The 25,012-nt window shown below is 47.2% G+C and overlaps 1 protein-coding gene across 1 annotated transcript in view; it reads left to right on the forward strand.

Annotated features, from left to right (window-relative positions):
* TSGA10IP (testis specific 10 interacting protein) overlaps positions 1-25,012 on the forward strand; it is a 31,347-nt gene that overhangs the window by 609 nt on the left and 5,726 nt on the right. The window contains exons 2-5 of the mRNA XM_060758548.2: positions 6,492-6,649; positions 11,310-12,043; positions 17,598-17,823; positions 23,342-23,509. Coding sequence (XP_060614531.2) covers positions 6,492-6,649; positions 11,310-12,043; positions 17,598-17,823; positions 23,342-23,509 — 1,286 coding nt within the window. The remainder of the gene's footprint in view (positions 1-6,491; positions 6,650-11,309; positions 12,044-17,597; positions 17,824-23,341; positions 23,510-25,012) is intronic.

Raw genomic sequence — 25,012 nt, forward strand, 5'->3', positions numbered from 1 at the left:
TTATCTATAGACGTGTGTGTGGGGGAGGGAGGGTGGACCAAGGATGATGGGATTTCCAGTACCTTCTCCAACTTCAGCAGACCACTGAGACCCTTATGAATGATGGACCTGGACCAAACTTCACAGACTCCCCATGACCATCAAAACATACTGGAGAAGTTTGAGGGACATTGACCTCGATTTATGGGAGTTGTCTATAGACGTTTGTGTGTGGGAGGGAGGGTGGACCAAGGATGATGGGATTTCCAGTACCTTCTCCAACTTCAACAGACCACTGAGACCCCCATGAATGATGGACCTGGACGAGACTTGGAAGACAGACTCTCCACGACCAACATACTGGAGAAGTTTGATTTATGGGAGTAATCTATAGATGTGTGTGTGTGGGAGGGAGGGTGGACCAAGGATGATGGGATTTCCAGTACCTTCAGCTCCAACTTCAACAGACCACTGAGACCCTCACGAATGACGGACCTGGACCAAACTTGGCAGACAGATTTCCCATGACCAACATACTGGAGAAGTTTGATTTATGGGAGTTATCTATAGACGTGTGTGTGGGGGAGGGAGGGTGGACCAAGGATGATAGGATTTCCAGTACCTTCTCCAACTTCAACAGACCACTGAGACCCTCATGAATGACGGACCTGGACCAAACTTGGCAGACAGACTTCCCAAGACCAACATACTGGAGAAGTTTGATTTATCTATAGACGTGTGTGTGGGGGAGGGAGGGTGGACCAAAGATGATGGGATTTCTAGTCCCTTCAGCTCCAGCTTCAGCAGACCACTGAGACCCCCACGCATGACGGACCTGGACGAAACTTGGTAGACAGACTCCCCACGACCAACATGCTGGAGAAGTTTGATTTATGGGAGTTATCTATAGAAGTGTGTGGGGGGGAGGGAGGGTGGACCAAGGATGATGGGATTTCCAGTACCTTCAGCTCCAACTTCAACAGACCACTGAGACCTCCACGAATGACGGACCTGGACCAAACTTGGTAGACAGACTCCCCACGACCAACATACTGGAGAAGTTTGATTTATGGGAGTTATCTATAGACGTGTGTGGGGGGGAGGGAGGGTGTACCAAGGATGATGGGATTTCCAGTAACTTCAGCTCCAACTTCAGCAGACCACTGAGACCCCCACGAATGACGGACCTGGACGAAAGTTGGCAGACAGACTCCCCGCGACCAACATACTGGAAATGTTTGATTTGTGTGAGTTATCTATTGACACGTGTGGGGGAGGGAGGGTGCACCAAGGATGATGGGATTTCCAGTACCTTCTCCAACTTCAGCAGACCACTGAGACCCCCACGAATGACGGACCTGGATGAAACATGGCAGACAGATTCCCCACGACCAACTTACTGGAGAAGTTTGATTTATGGGAGTTATCTATAGACGTGTGTGTGAGGAGGGAGGGTGCACCAAGGATGATGGGATTTCCAGTACCTTCAGCTCCAACTTCAACAGACCACTGAGACCTCCACGAATGACGGACTTGGTCGAAACTTGGTAGACAGACTCCTCATAACCAACAGAAGTTTGAGGGACATTGACTTCAATTTATGGGACGTGTGTGTGTGGGGGGGGGGGAGGGTGGACCACAGATGATGGGATTTCCAGTACCTTCAGCTCCAACTTCAACAGACCACTGAGAGACCCTCACGAATGACGGACCTGGTCGAAACTTGGTAGACAGACTCCCCATGACCAATAGAAGTTTGAGGGACATTGACCTCGATTTATGGGACGTGTGTGTGTGGGGGGGAGGGTAGACCAAAGATGATGGGATTTCCAGTACCTTCAGCTCCAACTTCAACAGACCACTGAGACCCCCACGATTTGACGGACCTGGACCAAACTCTGTAGACAGACTCTCCACGACCAACATACTGGAGAAGTTTGGGAGACATTGACCTCTATTTATGAGAGTTATCTATACACATGTGTGTGGGGGAGGCGGAGTGGGTCAAGGATGATGGGATTTCCAGTAACTTCAGACTCCCCACGACCATCAAAACATACTGGAGAAGTTTGGGGGGCATTGACCTTGATTAATGGGAGTTATCTATTGACGTGGGGGGGGGGGGGAGGGAGGGTGCACCAAGGATGATGGGATTTCCAGTACCTTCAGCTCCAACTTCAACAGACCACTGAGACCTCCACGAATGACGGACCTGGACCAAACTTAGCAGACAGACACCCCACGACCAACATACTGGAGAAGTTTGATTTATGGGAGTTATCTATAGACGTGTGTGTGGGGGAGGGAGGGTGGACCAAGGATGATGAGATTTCCAGTACCTTCTCCAACTTCAACATACCACTGAGACCTCCATGAATGACAGACCTGGACCAAACTTGGTAGACAGACTCCCCACGATCATCAAAACATACTGGAGAAGTTTGGGGGACATTGACCTTGATTTATGGGAGTTATCCATAGACGTTTGTGTGGGGGAGGGTGGACCAAGGATGATGGGATTTCCAGTAACTTCTCCAACTTCAACAGACCACTGAGACCTCCACGAATGACGGACCTGGACGAAACTTGGTAGACAGACTCTCCACGACCAACATACTGGAGAAGTTTGATTTATGGGAGTTATCAATAGACGTGTGTGGGGGAGGGAGGGTGGACCAAGGATGATGGGATTTCCAGTACCTTCAGCTCCAACTTCAACAGACCACTGAGACCCCCACAAATGATGGACCTGGGCAAAACTTGGTAGACAGATTTCCCACGACCAACATACTGGAGAAGTTTGATTTATGGGAGTTATCTATAGACGTGTGTGTGTGGGGAGAGGGTGGACCAAGGATGATGGGATTTTCAGTACCTTCAGCTCCAACTTCAGCAGACCACTGAGACCCCCACGAATGACGGACCTGGATGAAACTTGGCAGACAGACTCCCCACGATCATCAAAACATACTGGAGAAGTTTGGGGGACATTGACCTTGATTTATGGGAGTTATCCATAGACGTTTGTGTGGGGGAGGGAGGGTGGACCAAGGATGATGGGATTTCCAGTACCTTCAGCTTCAACAACTGACCACTGAGACCCCCACGAATGACGGACCTGGATGAAACTTGGTAGACAGACTTCCCATGACCAATAGAAGTTTGGGGGATATTGACCTTGATTTATGGGAGTTATCTATAGACGTGTGTAGGAGAGGGAGGGAGGACCAAGGATGATGGGATTTCCAGTACCTTCTCCAACTTCAACAGACCACTGAGACCCCCACGAATGACGGACCTGGACGAAACATGGCAGACAGACTCCCCACGACCAACTTACTGGAGAAGTTTGATTTATGGGAGTTATCTATAGACATGTGGGGGGGGGGGGGGAGGGTGGACCAAAGATGATGGGATTTCCAGTACCTTCAGCTCCAACTTCAACAGACCACTGAGACCCCCATGAATGACGGACCTGGACGAAACTTGGTAGACAGACTCCCCATGATCAATAGAAGTTTGGGGGAGATTTACCTTGATTTATGGGAGTTATCTATAGATGTGTGTGGGGGAGGGAGGGTGGACCAAGGATGATGGGATTTCCAGTACCTTCAGCTCCAACTTCAACAGACCACTGAGACCCCCACGAATGATGGACCTGGGCAAAACTTGGTAGACAGATTTCCCACGACCAACAGAACATACTGGAGAAGTTTGGGGGACATTGACCTCAATTTATGGGAGTTATCTATAGACGTGTGTGTGGGAGGGGAGGGTGGACCAAGGATGATGGAATTTCCAGTACCTTCAGCTCCAACTTCAACAGACCACTGAGACCCCCACGAATGACGGACCTGGGCAAAACTTGGTAGACAGACCCCCCACGACCAACAGAACATACTAGAGAAGTTTGGGGGACATTGACCTTTATTTGTGAGGGTTATCTATAGACATGTGTGTGGGGGAGGGAGGATGATGGGATTTCCAGTACCTTCAGCTCCAACTTCAACAGACCACTGAGACCCCCATGAATGACGGACCCTGGCAGACAGACTCCCCATGACCAACAGAACATACACCACAAGCTTGGGGGACACTGACCTTGATTTATGGGTGTTATAGTTCACCTGCATCCATGGGTGGGTGAACTGTGACCCTCATCAACTCAATCTGGCACAGAAAAGTCCCATAACCCAACTGAACATACCACAGGGGTTTGTGGGAATTGTCCTTGATATTGGGAGTTGTAGTTCACCCATATCCAGAGAGCAGTCAACCCAGCTGGCGTTGGATCTGGACCACACTTGGCACACAGACCCAACATGGCCCACTGTGCAAACAGGAGGAGTTCGGGGGTCATTGACCTTGGATCTGGGAGTTGTAGTTCACCCTTATGCAGAGAGTACTGAATACAGCAGGCATCGGATCTGGACCAAACTGGGCACACAGATCCCTAGTGGCAAACAACATATTGGGTTTTTTGGGGGGCGGGGAATGACCCACTTGTGCAGGAGTTGTAGTTCACCCTGTATCCAGAGAGCATTTTGAATCCCATACATCACATAACGGATGTGGATGAAGCTTGGCACACAGAACCCTGGTGACCAACATAGCATACTGAAGGTGTGTGTATGTGTGTGTGTGTGTGTGGGGGGGGGGGGGATGACCCACTTGTGCGGGAGTTGTAGTTCACCTTCTATCCAGGGAGCATTGTGATTTCCACAAATGATGGATGTGGACGAAACTTGGCACACAGAACCCTGGTGACCGACATAACATATGGTAGGGGTTGGGGGTGGGAGAAATGATCCACCTGCGTGGGAGTTGTAGTTCCCCCTGTATCCAGAGAGCTTTGTGATTTCCACAAATGACAGATGTGGACAAAACTTGGCACACAGAACCCTGGTGACCAGCATAACATACTGGAGGGGTTGGGAATGATCCACCTGCATGGGAGTTGTGGTTCTGGACCTAATGATGGATCTGGACCTAACTTGGCACGAATACTCAATATACCCAAATGTGAACACTGGTGGACTTTAAGGAAAATAGACCTCGACATTTGGGACTTGTTGTTGCTGAGATTTATAGTTCACCTATAATCAAAGAGCATTCTGAACTCCACCAATGATGGAATTAAACCAAACTTGGCACACACAACTCCCATGACCAACAGAAAATACTGGAAGGGTTTGGTGGATGTTGAGCTTGATTTTTGGAGTTGTAGTTCACCTACATCCAGAGAACACTGTGGACTCAAACAATGATGGATCTGGGCCAAACTTGACAGGAATATTCAATATGCCCAAATGTGAACACTGATGGAGTTTGGGGAAAATAGACCTTGGCATTTGGGAGTTGGTAGTTGCTGGGATTTATAGTTCACCTACAATCAAAGAGCATTCTGAACTCTACCAATGATGGAATTGAACTAAACTTGGCACTCAGAAATCCTGTGACCAATAGAAAATACTGGGAAGGTTTGATGGGCATTGACCTTGAGTTTGGGAGTTGCAGTTCACCTACATCCAGAGAGCATTGTGGACTCAAACAATGATAGATCGGGACCTAACTTGGCACGAATACTCCATATGCCCAATTGTGAACACTGGTGGAGTTTGTGGAAAATAGACCTTGACATTTGGGAGTTGGTAGTTGCTGGGATTTATAGTTCACCTACAATCAAGGAGCATTCCGAACTCCACCAACGATGGAGTTGAACTAAACTTGGCACTCAGAAATCCCGTGACCGATAGAAAATGCTGGAAAGGTTTGATAGGCATTGACCTTGAGTTTTGGAGTTGTAGTTCACCTACATCCAGAGATCACTGTGGACTCAAACAATGATGGATCTGGACCAAACTCTGCACGAATACTCAATATGCCCAAATGTGGACACTGGTGGAGTTTGGGGGAAATAGACCTTGCCATCTGGGAGTTTGTAGTTGCTGGGATTTATAGTTCACCTACAATCAAGGAGCATTCCGAACTCCACCAAGGATGGAATTGAACCAAACTTGGCAGACAGAACTCCCATGACCAACAGAAAATACTGGAAAGGTTTGGTGGATGTTGACCTTGAGTTTTGGAGTTGTAGTTCACCTGCCTTCAGAGAGCACTGTGGACTCAAACAATGATGGATCTGGGCCAAACTTGACAGGAATACTCAATATGCCCAAATGTGAACACCGATGGAGTTTGGGGGAAATAGATCTTGCCATCTGGGAGTTGTGGTTGCTGGGATGTATAGTTTACCTAGAGTCAAAAAGCATTCCAAACCCCACCAACAATAGAATTGGGCCAAACTTCCTACACAGAACCCCCATGACCAACAGAAAATACTGTTTTCTGATGATTTCTGGTGACCCCCCCCCCCCGGGGTCCCGACCCCCAAGTTGAGATACTCTGGCCTACAGCCTGCTGTGATGTTATGCTACATGGCCAGCCGTCACGCCAATGGGAAAACACGGCTTGAAGGACTCTTCCTGCTAATAGCCTGTATCTCTGTTCAGGAGGACTATCTGGATGCCGGGGATGGGATGCTGATCTGCGTGAAACGCACAAAGAAGATGGCTCCCAGAGCAACGAGGAAGGGCGACTGTGATCCTATACAAAGAATCCCAAACGTCAGCGATGCCTCCGACAACGAGCTCGATCCAGACTCAAACAGGTACGTCTTATTGTTATGAAGGGGTGCAGAAAGCAAGGGAAAACTTCGCTCATGCTACTATTTTTCTGGTACTTCCTCGTTCTGCTGCCGTAAAATACCTCCCCGCTCAAGCAGTCCCTAATTTCTCTACTCACAGCTCACAAATATTTTTGAATTGCTTAGGTGGACAGTACTTACTTACTTAGGTGATCCCTCGTTGGATGAGTAAGATGGTCTTCCATTATGGGTTTCCTTGTGGGTCCGTATGTGGCTGTGGAGCCCTATTCTTGCTCTGCATCTTCTCCCACAGTGAGGGCATTGGTTTCCAGGTGGAAGACGGTCCCGGTCGGGGTTGGCTTGACGCGCCTTCCTCCTGGCACGTTTCACTCTTTCACCCTCCACTCGTGCCTCCTCAAATTCTGCAGCACTGCTGGTCACAGCTGACCTCCAGCTGGAGCGCTCAAGGGCCAGGGCCTCCCAGTTCTCAGTGTCTATGCCAGAGTTTTTAAGGTTGGCTTTGAGCCCATCTTTCAATCTCTTTTCCTGCCCACCAATGTTCCGTTTTCCGTTCTTAAGTTCAGAATAGAGCAACTGCTTTGGGAGACGGTGGTCAGGCATCCGGACAACGTGGCCGGCCCAGCAGAGTTGATGTTGGAGGACCATCGCTTCAATGCTGGTGGTCTTTGCTTCTTCCAGCACACTGACGTTTGTCCGCTTGTCTTCCCAGGAGATTTGCAGGATAGCTCCCGGTGGTGCGGTGTGTTAAACTGCTAACCGAAAGGTTGCAGGTTCTAATTGAGGGAGCGGCGTGAGCTCCCACTGTTAGCCCCAGCTTCTGCCAGCTTAGCCACTCCTGAAAGAGTTCTCATGGGGAAAAGGGGTCTCCACTGAAGCTTTATTTCTAATCTTTGTTTCCAAAACAAGGCAAATTTTTCCAAAATCCAATGATCACAGGGGAAGAAAGTGAGGTGAAATCTTCTGGACCCTTCCCTAGGCTTGCCTACCTATCTGCTAGGCTTGTTTGATCAAGAAAAAAATTGGTTCTAAACTCGCTTCGTTTCCAAGGGGCGCCAGCGTTTTGAATTTCTGAGGACTTCTGAAATTTAAGATTCCAAAATTTCGAAATTTACGAAATTTCGTTAATTACGAATCGATTCATTAATGGCGGACACGATTGTGCAATGCACTAAAAACACCTCCAAACGGGACAGGGGGAACTTCTGAAATTCAGGATGAAATTAAAATACATTAAGTTAGTAAAAACACAAATTAAAATCGCTTAAAATTAATAAAATAATAAAATAATAAAATAATAAAATAATAAAATAATAAAATAATAAAATAATAAAATAATAAAATAATAAAATAATAAAATAATAAAATAATAAAATAATAAAATAATAAAATAAATAATAAAATAAATAATAAAATAAATAATAAAATAATAATTAAATAATTAATTAAATAAATAATAAAATAAATAATAAAATAAGTAATAAGATAATAAAATATCTCCAGGAGGAGGAGGATGGGGAGGAAAGGCAACGCTGGCACCTTTTCTCTCCTTCTTTCCCGTCTTAATAATTATGAAATAATTACGAAAATTTGGAAAAATTGTTTCGATTCTTAATTACTCTTCACACTATTCCTGCGTGGCTCGATATTGGATCGTAAGCTAATTTAAATACGAATTAATAACGACTTTAGAAATTAACGAACACGATCAAACAAGCCTACTATCTGCCTGTGCCTGTATCTGCCTATCCATCCGTCCGTCCGTCCATCCATCTGCTTATTCGTCTATCTGCCTGCCTGCCTATCTATCTTATCTATCCTATCCTATCCGTCTGTCCGTCCGTCCGTCCGTTTGCCTGCCTGCCAGACCTGCTTGCCTGCCTATGTATCTCCCTATCTATTCATCTATCCATCTACCCATCCATTCATCCATCATCCACCCACCCACCCACCTATTCTTGAGAGGATTATGGAGATAGGAAGTGTCCAAGCGGTCAGCGAGTCCCGGGGGCCTGCAAGCCGGCCAATTCTATAGTCTTTGATTGAGGGCAATAAACATTGATGTCTGGCAAGCCTGCCAGATCCAGATTTCCTTGGTGCTGAGATATGGAGACAATGAGGAAATCTGGCTGAAGTTTCAGTGGAGGAGGATTTAAATGAGTAACAGATCAGGACAAAGTGTGGCTTTCCGAAGGCCCCCTTTGTCCTATTGAGATTTGATCATCAATGCCAAGTGACCGTCTCCGCTGGGGGGGCCAACTCCAAGCCCCAGGGGTCACGATCCATTGTTATTGTCCATGCAAAGAGTGTCTTTTGATAAGGGTCTTTTCAACTGAGGATTTCCTCCTTTCCAGGGTCACAGAGGGTGGCTTCTTATATTTTTATATTATTATTGATGTTGAGCACCCCCCCCCCCCAAATAAGGGATAGTGACTTATAGTTCTGCAAAGGGCAAGGGCACCAGACTACACAAAAAGGGTCAAGTCTTGGTCACATTGCCAAAGCACTGACAACAACAAGGACCCCACGAGGCTGTTGGGAAATGGCTGGATCTTGGGACTTCTGCCCTCCATGAGAATTGTAGTTTCCCAAGGACCAAAGTGTGAATCAGTTGCAGCACAGCTGGGGTTTCATCTGCTAGCCTTCCCAATGATCAGGCTTCAGACTTCTTCATGAAAATTAATCTTCTCATTAAATATACTTGGGATGTGGGACAAAGATGGGGTTTTGTTGCTATGAAATGCTTATGATTTGAATGTATGTATCTTGCTATGAAATATTGCCTGCCCCTTTGCTTTTGCCCTAGAAAATTGTGACCAGAGATTGCTCACTACCTGAGGGAGGACCACCGCCTCCCTCAAAACTTGCTTGATTATTCCACATCTGCATGAACAATAACAAGTTGAGATTTCCTTTGCCCGCTCTCTGAGTTCGTCTGGCGGGCGAGGAAGTCTATTTGGACACTCTGATTGATTTACAAAGGGACAGGAACGACCCCCAGGGTCCCCTGTCCTGACCCTGTTTGTTCCCTCCACCAAAACCCATCAAGGACACTCCTTATCTGATACAAGGACAGGAAAACCTTTCTTGTGAAAATCACACCTAGCCGGCCAAAACAAAGCCGCAAATTCCAGCTTGCCGGCTATCGATAATCCCATCATTTCCCCCCATTGTCCGCGGTCGTCCCGCCTTCTCTCTTCTAATTCGTCCATCCTCGGAAGCGAGAGGAGCACGCCCATTGGTCCCCCAGAGGCAGGGAAGCTTGCTGATTGGCCCAGAGCAAAGCAGGCCGCCAAGCCTCCTCCCAGCTGTTCAGGCTGTCAACCAATTAGCAGAAAGCCGGGCGGGGAAGGCAGGGCGGGAAATTTGAAATGTTTTTCTGTAAAAGGCCTATAAAAATGCCTGTAAATTCTGTATAGGTATGCTTGTAGTGGAACTATCCCTGCAATGCATCCGATCTCAGCTGAATCGCTAATAAAGACACCTCGGTCGCCAGCTTCTTCCGCTTTGGTGGGGATTTATTATTTTAATATTTTCGCTACTGGATTTGGCTTTGCTGCCCTCACCAAGGTTCAGGGACCCTCTTTGGTGTGGTCCTCGGGATCTCCTCGGCTGGGGAGATCCTCCTAAAAGCGGCTCGATATCATTATTATTATCTATATATATAAATCTGTTAGGTTGGTTCAACCGGACAGCAAAACTCCACAACCCCCCAACGAAACTTAACCAAAATTCCCATGCCCATAACACAACCCACAAGGTACAAACATATCTACTCAAAATGAAAAACAACACAACAACACACTCACAAAACGGCAAAACAACTGAGCATGCGCATTGGTGCCCAGCCGCAGGTTCCCTGGCGCGCACACACAGCCTTCCGGCCAACGTTCCCTCTGCAGAAGCCATGCCCACTCCAAGCCCCTCCGCGCCGCTTCCCGCACACACACACACCCTGCCGCACGGACACACACAACCCCACGCTCCATCACTCCCCCCCGCCACCGCACACACACACGCAACCCCACGCTCCATCACTCCCCCCGCCGCCGCACACACACACGCAACCCCACGCTCCATCACTCCCCCCGCCGCCGCACACACGCAATCCCACGCTCCATCACTCCCCCCGCTGCCGCACACACACACGCAACCCCACTCCCCCCGCCGCCGCACACACACACGCAACCCCAGGCTCCATCATTCCCCCCGCCGCCGCACACACACACGCAACCCCACGCTCCATCACTCCCCCCGCCGCCACACACACACACGCAACCCCACGCTCCATCACTCCCCCCGCCACCGCACACACACACGCAATCCCACGCTCCATCACTCCCTCCGCCGCCACACACACACAACCCCACTCCCCCCGCCGCTGCACACACACACACACAACCCCATGCTCCATCACTCCCCCCGCCGCTGCACACACACACGCAACCCCACTACCCCCGCCACCGCACACAGACACGCAACCCCAGGCTCCATCATTCCCCCGCCGCTGCACACACATAATAGTCCAGATATCTACCTCAACTTTGATAAGTTTTACTATAGGCCACAGCAACGCGTGGCAGGGCACAGCTAGTTATTATTATTATTATTATTTTATGTTTATTGCCATCAATGTCTGTGACCTGAGCCTTGCTTTTTCCCACAGGCAGTTGGTGTCCCCGACTCCGGACCCCAACCACGACCCCCTGAGCCCCACTCCGTTGCTTGAGTCCACCAGAGCTTCCCGATCGGGCTCCTTTCCCTTCCAGTGGATGTGGGAGAGCTTCTCCGTCAAAGGCCAGGCCGTCTATCAGGATGACTTCCTTGTGAAGACCAAGAAGAAGAAGAAGAAGAGATCCCCGCAGTCGTCTCCCCACTCAATGCGCGAACCCCCCTGCACCCCAGAACCAGGCTTGGTCTCTCACATGGACGCCAATGGCTTGGAGATGCTCAAGCCTCCCGACAATGACGAGCCTTCCCGTTCCCGGCCAAGGCACCACAAGTGCCGCCAGCATGGAGGGCTTTCTCCGGGGAGCTCTCTCTTCCCGCTGTATTGGAAGATGGAAGCCCGGGCCGAGGCTCGGAAGCGGCAGCTGCGCCAGGAGCGCCGTCGCTGGCTCCAGCTCACCCAGCAGCTCTTGAGCCTCGAGGCGGGTTCACCCCCAAAAGAGAAGCACCTCTCCGTCAAGCATCTGGAGGAGAAGCTCCGAGCTGAACTTCTCTGCTTGGCTACAGAGCCGGAAGAGCCGGGCCCCCAGAAAGGCAAGGGGCCCGAGGAGGTGGCAGCAGCAGCGGCAAAAAGGGAGCCCACCTTCAAGCCCACCATCAACCGCAGGATCCCCAACTTCAAGAGCCTGCAGAGGCGCTTCCAGGAGCAACTCGCACAGAAGAAAGAGAAAAGTATAGAATAGAAAGGGGAACACCCCCACTTTGCTGCTGTTGTGACGAGGGTTGAATGAAAAGTAATGCTTCCACCTTCGTAACTCCTCAACACATGGCAGTACTAGTATGCGGCAGGTACTGGCTTGTTCAGTAGACCCTCCTCTACCGTTCCATTTTGGTGAGAAGCCTTAGCATTGAACGGTTGTGTTGTTAAAGTGCAAAGTATGGAACCCTGTGCAGATGGTCGGTCAATGCGACTTAAGCAATGTATGAGGCAGGAACTGGCTTTTTCAGTAGACTCTCTGATACAGTTCCATTTTGGTGGGAAGCCTTAGCATTGAATGGTTGTGTTGTTAAAGTGTGAAGTATGGAACCCTTCGCAGATGGTTGGTCAATGCACCTTAAGCAACGTATGAGGCAGGTACTGGCTTGTTCAGTAGACTCTCCTCTACAGTTCCATCTTGGCAAAAAGCCTTAGCATTGAACGGTTGTGTTGTTAAAGTGCAAAGTATGGAACCCTGCGCACCCAGTCAGTCAATGCGACTTAAGCAACGTATGAGGCAGGTACTGGCTTGTTCAGTAGACCCTCCTCTACAGTTCCATTTTGGCGGGAAGCATTAGCATTGAATGGTTGTGTTGTTAAAGTGCGAAGTATGGAAGCCTGCCAGACGGTAGGTCAATGCAACTTAAGCGCCATATGCGGCAGGTACTGCCTTGTTCTGTAGACTCTCCTCTACAGTTCCATTTTGGTGGGAAGCCTTAGCGTTGAACGGTTGTGTTGTTAAAGTGCAAAGTATGGAAGCCTGCGCAGATGGTCAGTCAATGCGACTTAAGCAACGTATGAGGCAGGTACTGCCTTGTTCTGTAGACTCTCCTCTACAGTTCCATTTTGGCAGGAAGCCTGAGCATTGAACGGTTGTGTTGTTACAGTGTGAAGTATGGAACCCTGTGCAGACGGTCGGTCAATGCAACTTAAGCAACGTATGAGGCAGGTACTGGCTTGTTCAGTAGACTCTCCTCTACAGTTCCATTTTGGTGGGAAGCCTTAGCATTGAATGGTTGTGTTGTTAAAGTGCGAAGTATGGAACCCTGCACAGAGGGTCGGTCAATGCAACTTAAGCAACATATGAGGCAGATACTGGCTTGTTCAGTAGACTCTCCTCTACAGTTCCATTTTGGTGGGAAGCCTTAGCGTTGAACAGTTGCGTTGTTAAAGTGCGAAGTATGGAACCCCGTGCAGACGGTCGGTCAATGCGACTTAAGCGCCATATGCGGCAGGTACCTGCTTGTTCAGTAGACTCTCCTCTACAGTTCCATCTTGGCAAAAAGCCTTAGCATTGAACGGTTGTGTTGTTAAAGTGCGAAGTATGGAACCCTGCACAGATGATCAGTCAATGCGACTTAAGCAACGTATGAGGCAGGTACTGGCTTGTTCAGTAGACCCTCCTCTACAGTTCCATTTTGGCGGGAAGCATTAGCATTGAATGGTTGTGTTGTTAAAGTGCGAAGTATGGAAGCCTGCCAGACGGTAGGTCAATGCAACTTAAGCGCCATATGCGGCAGGTACTGCCTTGTTCTGTAGACTCTCCTCTACAGTTCCATTTTGGTGGGAAGCCTGAGCATTGAACGGTTGTGTTGTTACAGTGTGAAGTATGGAACCCTGTGCAGACGGTCGGTCAATGCAACTTAAGCAACGTATGAGGCAGGTATTGGCTTGTTCAGTAGACCCTCCTCTACAGTTCCATTTTGGCAGGAAGCCTTAGCATTGAACGGTTGTGTTGTTACAGTGTGAAGTATGGAACCCTGCACAGATGGTCAGTCAATGCGACTTAAGCAACATATGAGGCAGGTACTGGCTTGTTCTGTAGACTCTCCTCTACAGTTCCATTTTGGCAGGAAGCTTTAGCGTTGAACGGTTGTGTTGTTAAAGTGCGAAGTATGGAAGCCTGCACAGATGGTCAGTCAATGCGACTTAAGCAACGTATGAGGCAGTTACTGGCTTGTTCAGTAGACCCTCCTCTACAGTTCCATTTTGGCAGGAAGCCTTAGCATTGAATGGTTGTGTTGTTACAGTGTGAAGTATGGAACCCTGCGCAGATGGTTGGTCAATGCGCCTTAAGTGATGTATGCAGCAGGTACTGGCTTGTTTAGTAGACCCTCCTCTACAGTTCCATTTTGGCAGGAAGCCTTAGCATTGAACGGTTGTGTTGTTAAAGTGCAAAGTATGGAACCCTGTGCAGACGGTCGGTCAATTATTATTATTTTATTATTTACATTATTTCTATTCTGCCCATTTCAGCCCGAAGGCGACTCAGGGCGGTAATGCGACTTAAGCAACGTATGCAGCAGGTACTGGCTTGGTCAGTAGACTCTCCTCTATAGTTCCATTTTGGCGGTAAGCCTTAGCATTGAACACTTGTGTTGTTAAAGTGCAAAGTATGGAACACTGCGCAGATGGTCGGTCAATGCGACTTAAGCAACGTATGAGGCAGGTACTGGCTTGTTCAGTAGACTCTCCTCTACAGTTCCATTTTGGCGGTAAGTCTTAGCATTGAACTGTTGTGTTGTTAAAGTGCAATCATTGAATTCTTGACAACAGAAGGTGTCACCCCAAAGGAGATTCATCAGAGAATGCAAGCTGTTGATGGTAATTGTGTTGATGTGAGTACTGTGTGTCGTTGGGCGAGTAAGTTTAAAGATGTTGAGGTGACACCTTCTGCTTTCAAGAATTCAATGACTGCACGTTGTTTAAGTCGTATTGATCAACCATCTGCACAGGGTTCCATACTTCACACTGTAACAACACAACCATTCAATGCTAAGGCTTCCTGCCAAAATGGAACTGTAGAGGAGAGTCTACTCAACAAGCCGGATATGTTGCTTAAGTCGCATTGACTGGCCGTCTGCGCAGGGTTCCATACTGCGCACCTTAACAACACAATTGTTCAATGCTAAGGTTTCCTGCCAAAATGGAACTGTAGAGGAGAGTCTACTGAACAAGCCAGTACCTCCCACATACCAGTACTGCCATCTGTTGAGGAGTTATGAAGGTGGAGGCATTAGTTTTCATTCAACCCTCGTATAATCGTGTTGATACTCAATGCTTTATCTCTAGACTAGAAACGAGGAGATGTTTAAGATTCAGCTTAGAATCCTGGAGTTGGAAGAGACCTCATGGGCCATCCAGTCCAACCCCATTCTGCCAAGAAGCAGGAAAATTGCATTCAAAGCACCCCCAACAGATGGCCGTCCAGCCTCTGTTTCAAAGCCTCCAAAGAAGGAGCCTCCACTACACTCCGGGGCAGAGAGTTCCACTGCTGAACAGCTCTCACAGGAACTTCTTCCTGATGTTCAGATGGAATCTCCTTTCTTGTAGTTTGAAGCCATTACTCCATTGCGTCCTAGTCTCCAGGGCAGCAGAAAACAAGCTTGGTCCCTCCTCCCTATGACTCTCCTCTCACATATTTATACATGGCTATCATGTCATGTATCATGTCTCAGGTGACGGCCGACAGGGAGCTCTGGCGTGGGCTGGTCCATGAGGTCACAAAGAGTCGGAAACGACTGAACGAATGAACAACAACAAATCATGTCTCCTCTTCTCTTCTTCAGGCTAAACAAACCCAGCTCTTTAAGACGCTCCTCATAGGGCTTGTTCTCCAGACCTTTACCTTTACCTATGTATTGCCTGTCCTTGTTAATTGTACGTATAATGGCATTGAATGTTTGCCATATATGTGCTCTGTAATCTGCCCTGAGTCCCCTCAGGGAGATAGAGCAGAATAAAGTATATTATTATTACATTATATTATATTATAATTATTATTATTACTAGCTGTACCCGCCATGTGTTGCTGTAGCTAATCTTTCCTCCCTCTTTCTCTCCTTCTTTCCCTCCTTCCTTCGCTTCCTCTTTCCTTCCTTCCCCTTTTCCTTTCTTTCCTTCCTTCCTTCCTTCCTTCCTTCCTTCCTTCTCTACCTCTTCCCTTCCCCCCTTTTTCTTTTCATCCCCCCTTTTCTCCTTTCTTCCTTCTCTACCTCTTTCCTTCCTTTCCTTTTTTCTTACCTTCTCTATCTCTTTCTTCCCTTCCGCCCTTTTTCTTTTCATCCCTCTTCTTCTCCTTTCTTCCTTCTCTACCTCTTTCTTCCCTTCCCTCCTTTTCTTTTCATCCCTTTTTCTCCTTTCTTCCTTCGTTACCTCTTTCTTCCCTTCCCCCCTTTTTCTTTGCATCCCTCTTTTTCTCCTTTCTTCCTTCTCTACCTCTTTCCTTCTTTTCCTTTTTTCTTACTTTCTCTACCTTCTCTACCTCTTTCTTCCCTTCCCTCCTTTTTCTTTTCATCCCTTTTTATCCTTTCTTCCTTCGCTACCTTTTTCTTCCCTTTCCCCTTTTTCTTTTCATCCCTCTTTTTCTCCTTTCTTCCTTCTCTACCTCTTTCCTTCCTTCCTTCACTATTTGCTTCCATGCTTCCTTCTCTCTTTCCTTCTTTCTTCCCCCCCCCCCCTTTTCTCTTCTTTCTTTCTCTCCTTTCCTCCCTCTTCCTCCCCCCCCCCCATCATCATTTAGCTTTTCATCATTTAGCTTTTTGGGGGGTTTTAAGTCCTTTCAATTTTTGGGGGGGGGATTATGAGTGATGGTCACTCATTGGCCTGATAGGTGTCTTGTGTCCAAATTTGGTGTCAATTCGTCCAGTGGTTTTGAGTTCTGTTAATCCCACGAACGAACATTACTTTTTTATTTATATAGATGATGATGATGATGATGATGATGATGATGATGATGATGATGATGGGAGGAGGGAGCAAGCTTGTTTTCTGCTTCCTTGGAAACTAGGACGCGGAACAATGGCTTCAAACTACAGGAAAGGAGATTCCATCTGAACATGAGGAAGAACTTCCTGACTGTGAGAGCCGTTCAGCAGTGGAACTCTCTACCCCGGAGTGTGGTGGAGGCTCCTTCTTTGGAAGCTTTTAAACAGGGGCTGGATGGCCATCTGTCAGGGGTGCTTTGAATGCAATATTCCTGCTTCTTGGCAGAATGGGGTTGGACTGGATGGCCCAGGAGGTCTCTTCCAACTCTTTGATTCTATGATCCTATGACTGTGAGAGCTGTTCAGCAGTGGAACTCTCTGCCTCAGAGTGTGGTGGAGGCTCCTTCTTTGGAGGCTTTTAAACAGAGGCTGGATGGCCATCTGTCAGGGGTGATTTGAATGCAATATTCCTGCTTCTTGGCAGAATGGGGTTGGACTGGATGGCCCAGGAGGTCTCTTCCAACTCTTTGATTCTATGATTCTATGATGATGATAATGATAATGATGATGATGATGATGATGATGATGATGATGATTGCAGTTCGACATCACTTTAAGTGCTATGGCACAAATGCTATGGAGTCCTGGAAGTTGCCTCAACCTTTTGGCAGAGAAGGCAAAAGACCTTATACAACGTCAACTCCCCAGATTCCATAGCCTTGAGCCATCGCAGTTCAGAAGTGGCGTCAAACTGCATCCATTCCACAGTGTAGGCGCACCCCGTGAATGCCTCTTCTCTATCTTTCTTTCCTGCCTTGCCTAGCCAAGCTGACCATCTGCAAGCCTTTCCGCCTTCATGCCGCCAGCAGTTCCCAGACGCTTTCGGGGAATGAGGACAAGCACGTTGACGATCAAGAAGACCCCTTTTACAGATTCCAGCGGATGTGGGGTGTCCACTGGAGGGGCCATTCCTGCCCAGACTTCAGCCCTCCTGTGGCTCCTCCCGTGACACACACCAAGACCTCCGGCAAACGGCAGGAAGCCAACAGGTGTGTATTAATTCTAGTAAAACGTCACTATTTTTAATATTTTAAATAATATTAAAATATTATTTTTAATATTATTTAAATATACAGGGTTAGTTAAAATGAATAGGCCAATAAGAAAATTAATTTTAGACGAATGTATGTTTATTGTAACCAAACTACAGCTACGTATCGACAGATAAATTATCAAAGTTTTGTCTCACCTTCAGAGATGTTCGATATGGGCGCCCCGTGTGACACGGCAGACGTCCAAGCGATAGTCCAGTTCATTCCACATCCGTTGCAGCACATCCGACGTAATGGCATCGAATGCAGCACATATGCGCTGTTTTAAGTCGTCCAAGGTCAGCGGTAATGGAGGTCGGAACACAGTGTCTTTCACATACCCCCAGAGAGAAAAGTCGCATGGTGTGAGATCGGGGGACCTGGGGGGCCACAGGAGGAATGGAAGATCAGTCACTCCAGCATGGCCAATCCAACGTCTGGGAAGGTGTTCGTTGAGGTACTCGCGTACACTGTTGTGCCAATGCGGAGGGGCACCGTCCTGTTGGAATACGAAATCGAGCACTTTCTCTTCTAACAGTGGCATCAACCATTCAGACAACATGTCAGCGTACACTATGCCTGTTACGGTTTTCTCCGCGAAAAAGAATGGGCCAAACACGTGACGGTTGGTTATTGCACAGAAAACGTTTACCTTCGGCGAATCCCTTACATGTTCCAATACGGCATGAGGATTTTCAGATCCCCAAAAGCGGAGATTATGCCTATTGACCTTCCCGCACAGGTGAAACGTTGCCTCGTCACTGAAGACCAGTCTGTTGGCAAAGCCTTCCTCCTCTAGTCTTCGCTGCATTGATTCGCAAAAATCGTGTCGTTTCGAATAGTCACCTTTTTTCAAAGCCTGCACCATTTGCAATTTATTCGGCTTGAACTGCAAACGTTTGCGTAACACGCGCCACACAGTTTTTTGCGGAACGTTCAATTCCATGGAAACACGATTTGTCGACTTCTGGGGACTTCGTTGAAAGGATGCACGAATGGATTCCACTGTGTCTTCGGAGACACGCGGTCGTCCTGTGGTTTTACCCTTGCATAAGCAGCCCGTCTCCTCAAATTGCTTTACCCACCTCGCAATGGAATGTCGATGAGGTGGTTCCTTGCCATACTTGGCTCGAAATTCTCGCTGGACCGTAATTACTGACATTGTTTTAGCAAATGTCATCACACAAAACGCCTTCTCTTTGCCTGATTCCGCCATTTTGAAAACAGCGACTCCTAGCGACGCCTAGCGGCATTAACGTACATGTGTGTTGCTCAAAAAAAACTTTGATACTTTATCTGTCGCTACGTAGCTGTGGTTTGGTTACAGTAAACATACATTCGGGTACAATTAATTTTCTTATTGGACTATTCATTTTGACTTACCCTGTATATTTATATAAGGACCACCCGTTGTGGCAGCCATTAGGAGAAAAATAAAATAAAATAATTATAATTTAAATGAATTTAAATTGAACAAGTCTTACCTTAGTGCTGACGTTTGAAAGGAGAATTTCAGAGTGAGGGAAAATCAGCAGATGGTATGAATCGAGAGGTCGGGGTGGCTTGTTCCATAAACAAATATTTGAAGGTTGACTTTAGGCTAAACATAGACTTTAGGCTTAAGGTAAATCAATATTATTGATTTGAGACTAGAACATCTAAGGTCATATAGTGAGAGAGCGCCATCTCCTGTCTATTTAATGTAAATAGCAGGCGATTTTAGATATTTTTATTTTAAACAAATTCTCTTGATTTTCATATTAGCAACTAAATAATTGAGGCTGAATTTAACTAAAAGGAGATGGCCTTAAATCAAGTCTTATGTTATAAATATATAAAACTATAAATCATTAAGAGATCAAGGAAGTTAAGTACCAATTGAACATGTCATCTGGAAATAAGGGGTAGAAAGTTAATAATTATATAAAGTGGGCAAATGTTTGTCATCATGATCTTGCCAAGAGAATGTTCTTGGCAACTATACATGAAGGACACCTGTTAATGATTGTACTGTGTAAATGTCAAGACATTTCTGCGCATGTATGAACCAGTGGTTTTCTGCTATAAATACTGAAGCAAGTCTGACTTCCAGTGTGTGTCAGATATTGCTTTCTGAACGCCCTATCGAGCTTGATAGTAAACGCCTGAAATCAACTGCTGTCTCCGTTTCCTTCCTTTCTGATTGTGCTCTAAGTGATCTCGGGTAACGTATGTTCCGCAACACCGTGATAAGTGAACATCCGCGAAGTAGGGACTGTGGCACAGCTGTCTGTCGGCTGCCAAAAGGTCATGAGTTTGAAGCCAGCCCAGGTCAGAGTGAGTTTCCGACCCATTGTGTAGCTTGTTGTCGACCTTTGCAGCACGAAAGACAGTTGCGTCTGTCAATTTAGGCACCGCCTATGCGGGAGGCTAATTTAACTAATTTATGACATCATAAAAATCTCCAGCAAGCCTGCAAAGAATGAGGAAGTACTCCATCAATGTCACAAATGGACGGTGAAGCAACAGCTCCCCTGGTGGCCAGAATGCGTTGATGAAAAAGCTGGAATGTTAAATTGCCTCTGTGTCTGTCTATATATGTTGTGAAGCCAGCTGTTGCAACCCAGGGCAGGAAACTGGACCCTCTTGACAACAATCCACCACACTTGACTGCAGGAATACAATCCTTTTTATTGAAGAACGTTGAATGCAAAGCAGAGGAAGAATTAGAGGTAAATAAAAACCATAGCAAAACAGCAACAAGCAATGTCCATGAACAAGTCCATAAAAAACCACAGCTAACTATGAGTTACCCTTTATGAATCATGAAATTTGCTAGCTCCCAGCTAGCGGCACTTGGAACAACTTGAGAAACTACGAGAAACCCAGCCACTTGAATCAGGAGACCTCCAGAAGCTTGCACATGGAACTGGAACGATGCCTGGTCTGAAGGCAGCGAAATCTATTACGAGACATGCCTGAAGTTTTTGTTTGCATTTCTCTTAATCTTTCTGACCTCCGTAAACTTTGTGCTTCTCCCCTGCTCTGCTGAATCTGCCCCCTCCTTCCCTCAGTAGGCTGACCAGGTGTCAGATTCTCTGGGGAACGAAGGGTGGGAGAAAAAGGGAGTGAAACTTCTCCGCAAGGGAGTGAAACTTCTCCGCTCGGTTCGAAATGAATGTTCTCATGGGAACTTTGACTTTCACTTTCCAAGGGTGTAGGATTTTCACTATTCAACCCATCATCAGTATTAACATCTACTTTGGCCTCAGAATCAACATTGACATCTACATTGACATCAGGAATTACAATCAAAGAATCAGGTACAGGGTCACACAGAGGCTGAACCCCAATATCAGCCCGGGTCAGAGTGAGATTACAAGGTCCAGGAACAGCCAGAAATTACAGGAACCGCATAAGTCTATAAGCAAAAAGGTATAACTAGTAAAACTTGAACAGGAGTACATGAACAAGAACATAGGGAACTTCTAGGATTAAAAAACCAAAACCAAGCTTTGGCTTGGACCAAGAGCAAGAGAACTCAGGCTTAGCTTCTCACTCTAACGCAGCGTTGCCTGAACTGACTTTAACTTTCCCACATAATTTTTCAGCCTGACATAATCTATTTTCAGCTCTGATTTGTTGATTTCTGTAGCTAGTGGTGGTTTCTCTGGGGAACCCTCCTCATCACTCAGCTCTTCACTCGATTCCTTATCTGCTGTTACTACTAGGATTAAAAATCCAAAACCAAGCTTTGGCTTGAATCAAGAGCAAGAGAACTCAGGCTTAGCTTCTCACTCTAACGCAGCGTTGCCTGAACTGACTTTAACTTTCCCACATAATTTCTCAGCCTGACGTAATCTATTTTCAGCTCTGATTTGTTGATTTCTGTAGCTACTGGTGGTTTCTCCGGGGAACCCTCCTCATCACTCAGCTCTTCACTCGATTCCTTATCTGCTGTTACTACTTCTGGCTCCTCAAACTGGCCTTGAGGCCTTGCACTTTCCGAGCCAGCTTTCTCACAGAGAGAAACGTCATTTCCCAGATCCGAATTTTCCCAGACTTGGGCCTCCATCACTTTGTGCCACAGGAAGGCCCACAATTCTCTCTAAATCCTCAGTGAAGCTGTTCTGGTACGGCTGTACCAGGAGCTCCAATTTTATTTGCTTTGTATTAAATGTTTGCTTGCAGTCCAAGGTTTCAGGGTCTCTGCAGAAAGGTGGCTTCTTTTAGTTGCAGCCATAGAGCAAGTCGCCTGTCCATCATCGTTAAGTTTTGGTTCCGCCCCTTGCTCAGGGCAATTGGGAAGGGAAGGGAGCAATTTTTAGTCAGTCTCAGCAAGGAAAATTAATGTACAGGACGTGTGCAAGCCTCCCCTGTACAAAAGCTTCATCCCTTAAGACTTTCCGGGGGAAAACAGTCTTAAGAGCATCCAAGACCTTCCGGGGGGAAACAGTCTTAAGAGTCTCCAAAGATTTCCAGGAAAACAGCCCTAAAGACCAAATCATAGAATCATAGAATCATAGAATCAAAGAGTTGGAAGAGACCTCATGGGCCATCCAGTCCAACCCCATTCTGCCAAGAAGCAGGAATATTGCATTCAAATCACCCCTGACAGATGGCCATCCAGCCTCTGTTTAAAAGCTTCCAAAAAAGGAGCCTCCACCACACTCCGGGGCAGAGAGTTCCACTGCTGAACGGCTCTCACAGTCAGGAAGTTCTTCCTCATGTTCAGATGGAATCTCCTCTCTTGTAGTTTGAAGCCATTGTTCCGCATCCTAGTCTCCAGAGAAGCAGAAAACAAGCTTGCTCCCTCCTCCCTGTGGCTTCCTCTCACATATTTATACATGGCTATCATATCCCCTCTCAGCCTTCTCTTCTTCAGGCTAAACATGCCCAGCTCCTTAAGCCGCTCCTCATAGGGCTTGTTTTCCAGACCTTTTATCATTTTAGTCGCTCTCCTCTGGACACATTCCAGCTGGAGAATATCTAAACCTTTACTGGTAGGTCCACTCGGTGCTTCGAGATGCAGTTCGACCCGGTAGGGGAGCCCACATCAGTAAGGCTTAGATTACAGTCAGCCTGGGAGAACTTATAAAGGGGATTTTCCATTTAAAGTAAAGAAGAAGTTATTGAAGACAGTTGCCTGTCCTTCGTGGGCAAGTTTAGGAAGCCACCAGTTGCATAAAGCTTGGAAGCATTTGTTTAACTTTATTGAAGACAAGAGAAGTTTCTGTTTGATTGTTCATTAATGAAAGACTTTGTTATACTTCACAAGCCATCTAAAGACTATTTGTGGTGGAAAACCTCTGAGAACTTCTCCTTGGGCCCCCTGGCTTCCCGCTGGGCAAAGGTTGCACGTCCTGTTCTAAAGGAAATTCTTTACAGGCCCAGCGCGTGACAGAACAGAAGCCATCAGCTTCTGATTGATATACAACAGGCTGCCCTGAGATTCCTCCCTGACACCCAGATGATCTTTCTCTCTCTTTCTGTTCAGGTTGCTGCTGTTGGAATGGGAGCGCCGGGAACGTCAGGAGAAGCGCCGAGCCGAGCAGCGCAGGGCCAAAGAGCAGCAGGTCCAGCGAGATGTGGCCAGATGCTTGGCCACGTACCGGATCCCCGGCTACTCCTCGGTGTCCATCCAGAGGCGGCGGGAAGAGCTCCGGTACTTACTTACTTACTTACTTACTTACTTAGGTGATCCCTTGTTGTCCAAGTATGATAGTCTTCCAAGTGTAGTGTCTTGGCGGTGGATACATATGTGAATGTGGAGTCCTATTCTTGATCCACATGTTCTTCCACAGTGAGGGCATCAGTTTCCACGTGGAAGGCAGTCCCGGTCAGAGTTGGCTTGATGCTCCTTCCTCTTGACACATGTCTCCTTTTCGCCCTCCATTTGTGCCTCTTTGAATTCCGCAGCACTGCTGGTCACAGCTGACCTCCAGTTAGAGCACTCAAGGGCCAGGGCTTCCCAGTTCTCAGTGTCTACGCCACAGTTTTTAAGGTTAGCTTTAAGCCCATATTTCAATATCTTTTCCTATCCACCGACATTTTGTTTTCCATCCTTGAGTTCGGAGTAGAGCAACTGCTTTGGGAGACGGTGGTCTGGCATCCGGACAACGTGGCCGGTCCAGCGGAGTTGATGGCGGAGGACTGTCGCTTCAGTGTTGATGGTTTTTGCTTCTTCCAGCACGCTGACATTTCTCCGCCTGTCTTCCCAAGAGATTTGCAGGATTTTTCAGAAGCAACGCTATTGGAATTGTTCCGGGAGTTGAGTGTGACATCTGTAGACAGTCCACGTTTCGCAGGCGTATAGCAGGGCTGGGAGGGCAATAGCTTTATCAACAAGCCCCTTGGTCTCCCTATGGATGTCCCAATTCTCAAACACTCTCTGCTTCATTCGGAAAAATGCTGCACTCGCAGAGCTCAGTAGGTGTTGTATTTCAGGGTCAAATGTTGACATCTGTAGACAGTCCACGTCTCACAGGTGTAGAGCAGAGTTGGGAGGACAATAACTTTATAAACAAGCACCTTGGTCTCCCTACAGATGTCCCGGTCCTCAAACACTCTCTGCTTCATTTGGAAAAATGCTACGCTCGCAGAGCTCAGACGGTCTTGTATTTCAGTGTCAATGTTGACATCTGTAGACAGTCCACATTTCGCAGGCGTAGAGCAGGGCTGGGAGGACATTAGCTTTATAAAGAAGAACCTTGGTCTCCCTACGGATGTCCCGGTCCTCAAACACTCTCTGCTTCATTTGGAAAAATACTGCACTTGCAGAGCTCAGTAGGTGTTGTATTTCAGGGTCAAATGTTGACATCAGTAGATAGTCCACATCTCGCAGGCGTATAGCAGGGTTGGGAGGACAATAGCTTTATAAACAAGCACCTTGGTCTCCCTATGGATGTCCCGATCCTCAAACACTCTCTGCTTCATTTGGAAAAATGCTGCACTCACAGAGCTCAGGCGGTGTTCTTTTTGGGATCAAATGTTGACATCTGTAGACAGTCCACGTCTCGCAGGTGTATAGCAGGGTTGGGAAGACAATAGCTTTAGAAACAAGCACCTTAGTCTCCCTACGGGTGTCCTGATCTTCAAACACTCTCTGCTTCATTCGGAAAAATGCTGCACTCGCAGAGCTCAGGTGGTACTAAATTTCAGTGTCAAT

This window comes from Anolis sagrei, chromosome 12 (genome assembly GCF_037176765.1).
Source record: "Anolis sagrei isolate rAnoSag1 chromosome 12, rAnoSag1.mat, whole genome shotgun sequence".
In the NCBI taxonomy this organism is placed as follows: Eukaryota; Metazoa; Chordata; class Lepidosauria; order Squamata; family Dactyloidae; genus Anolis; species Anolis sagrei.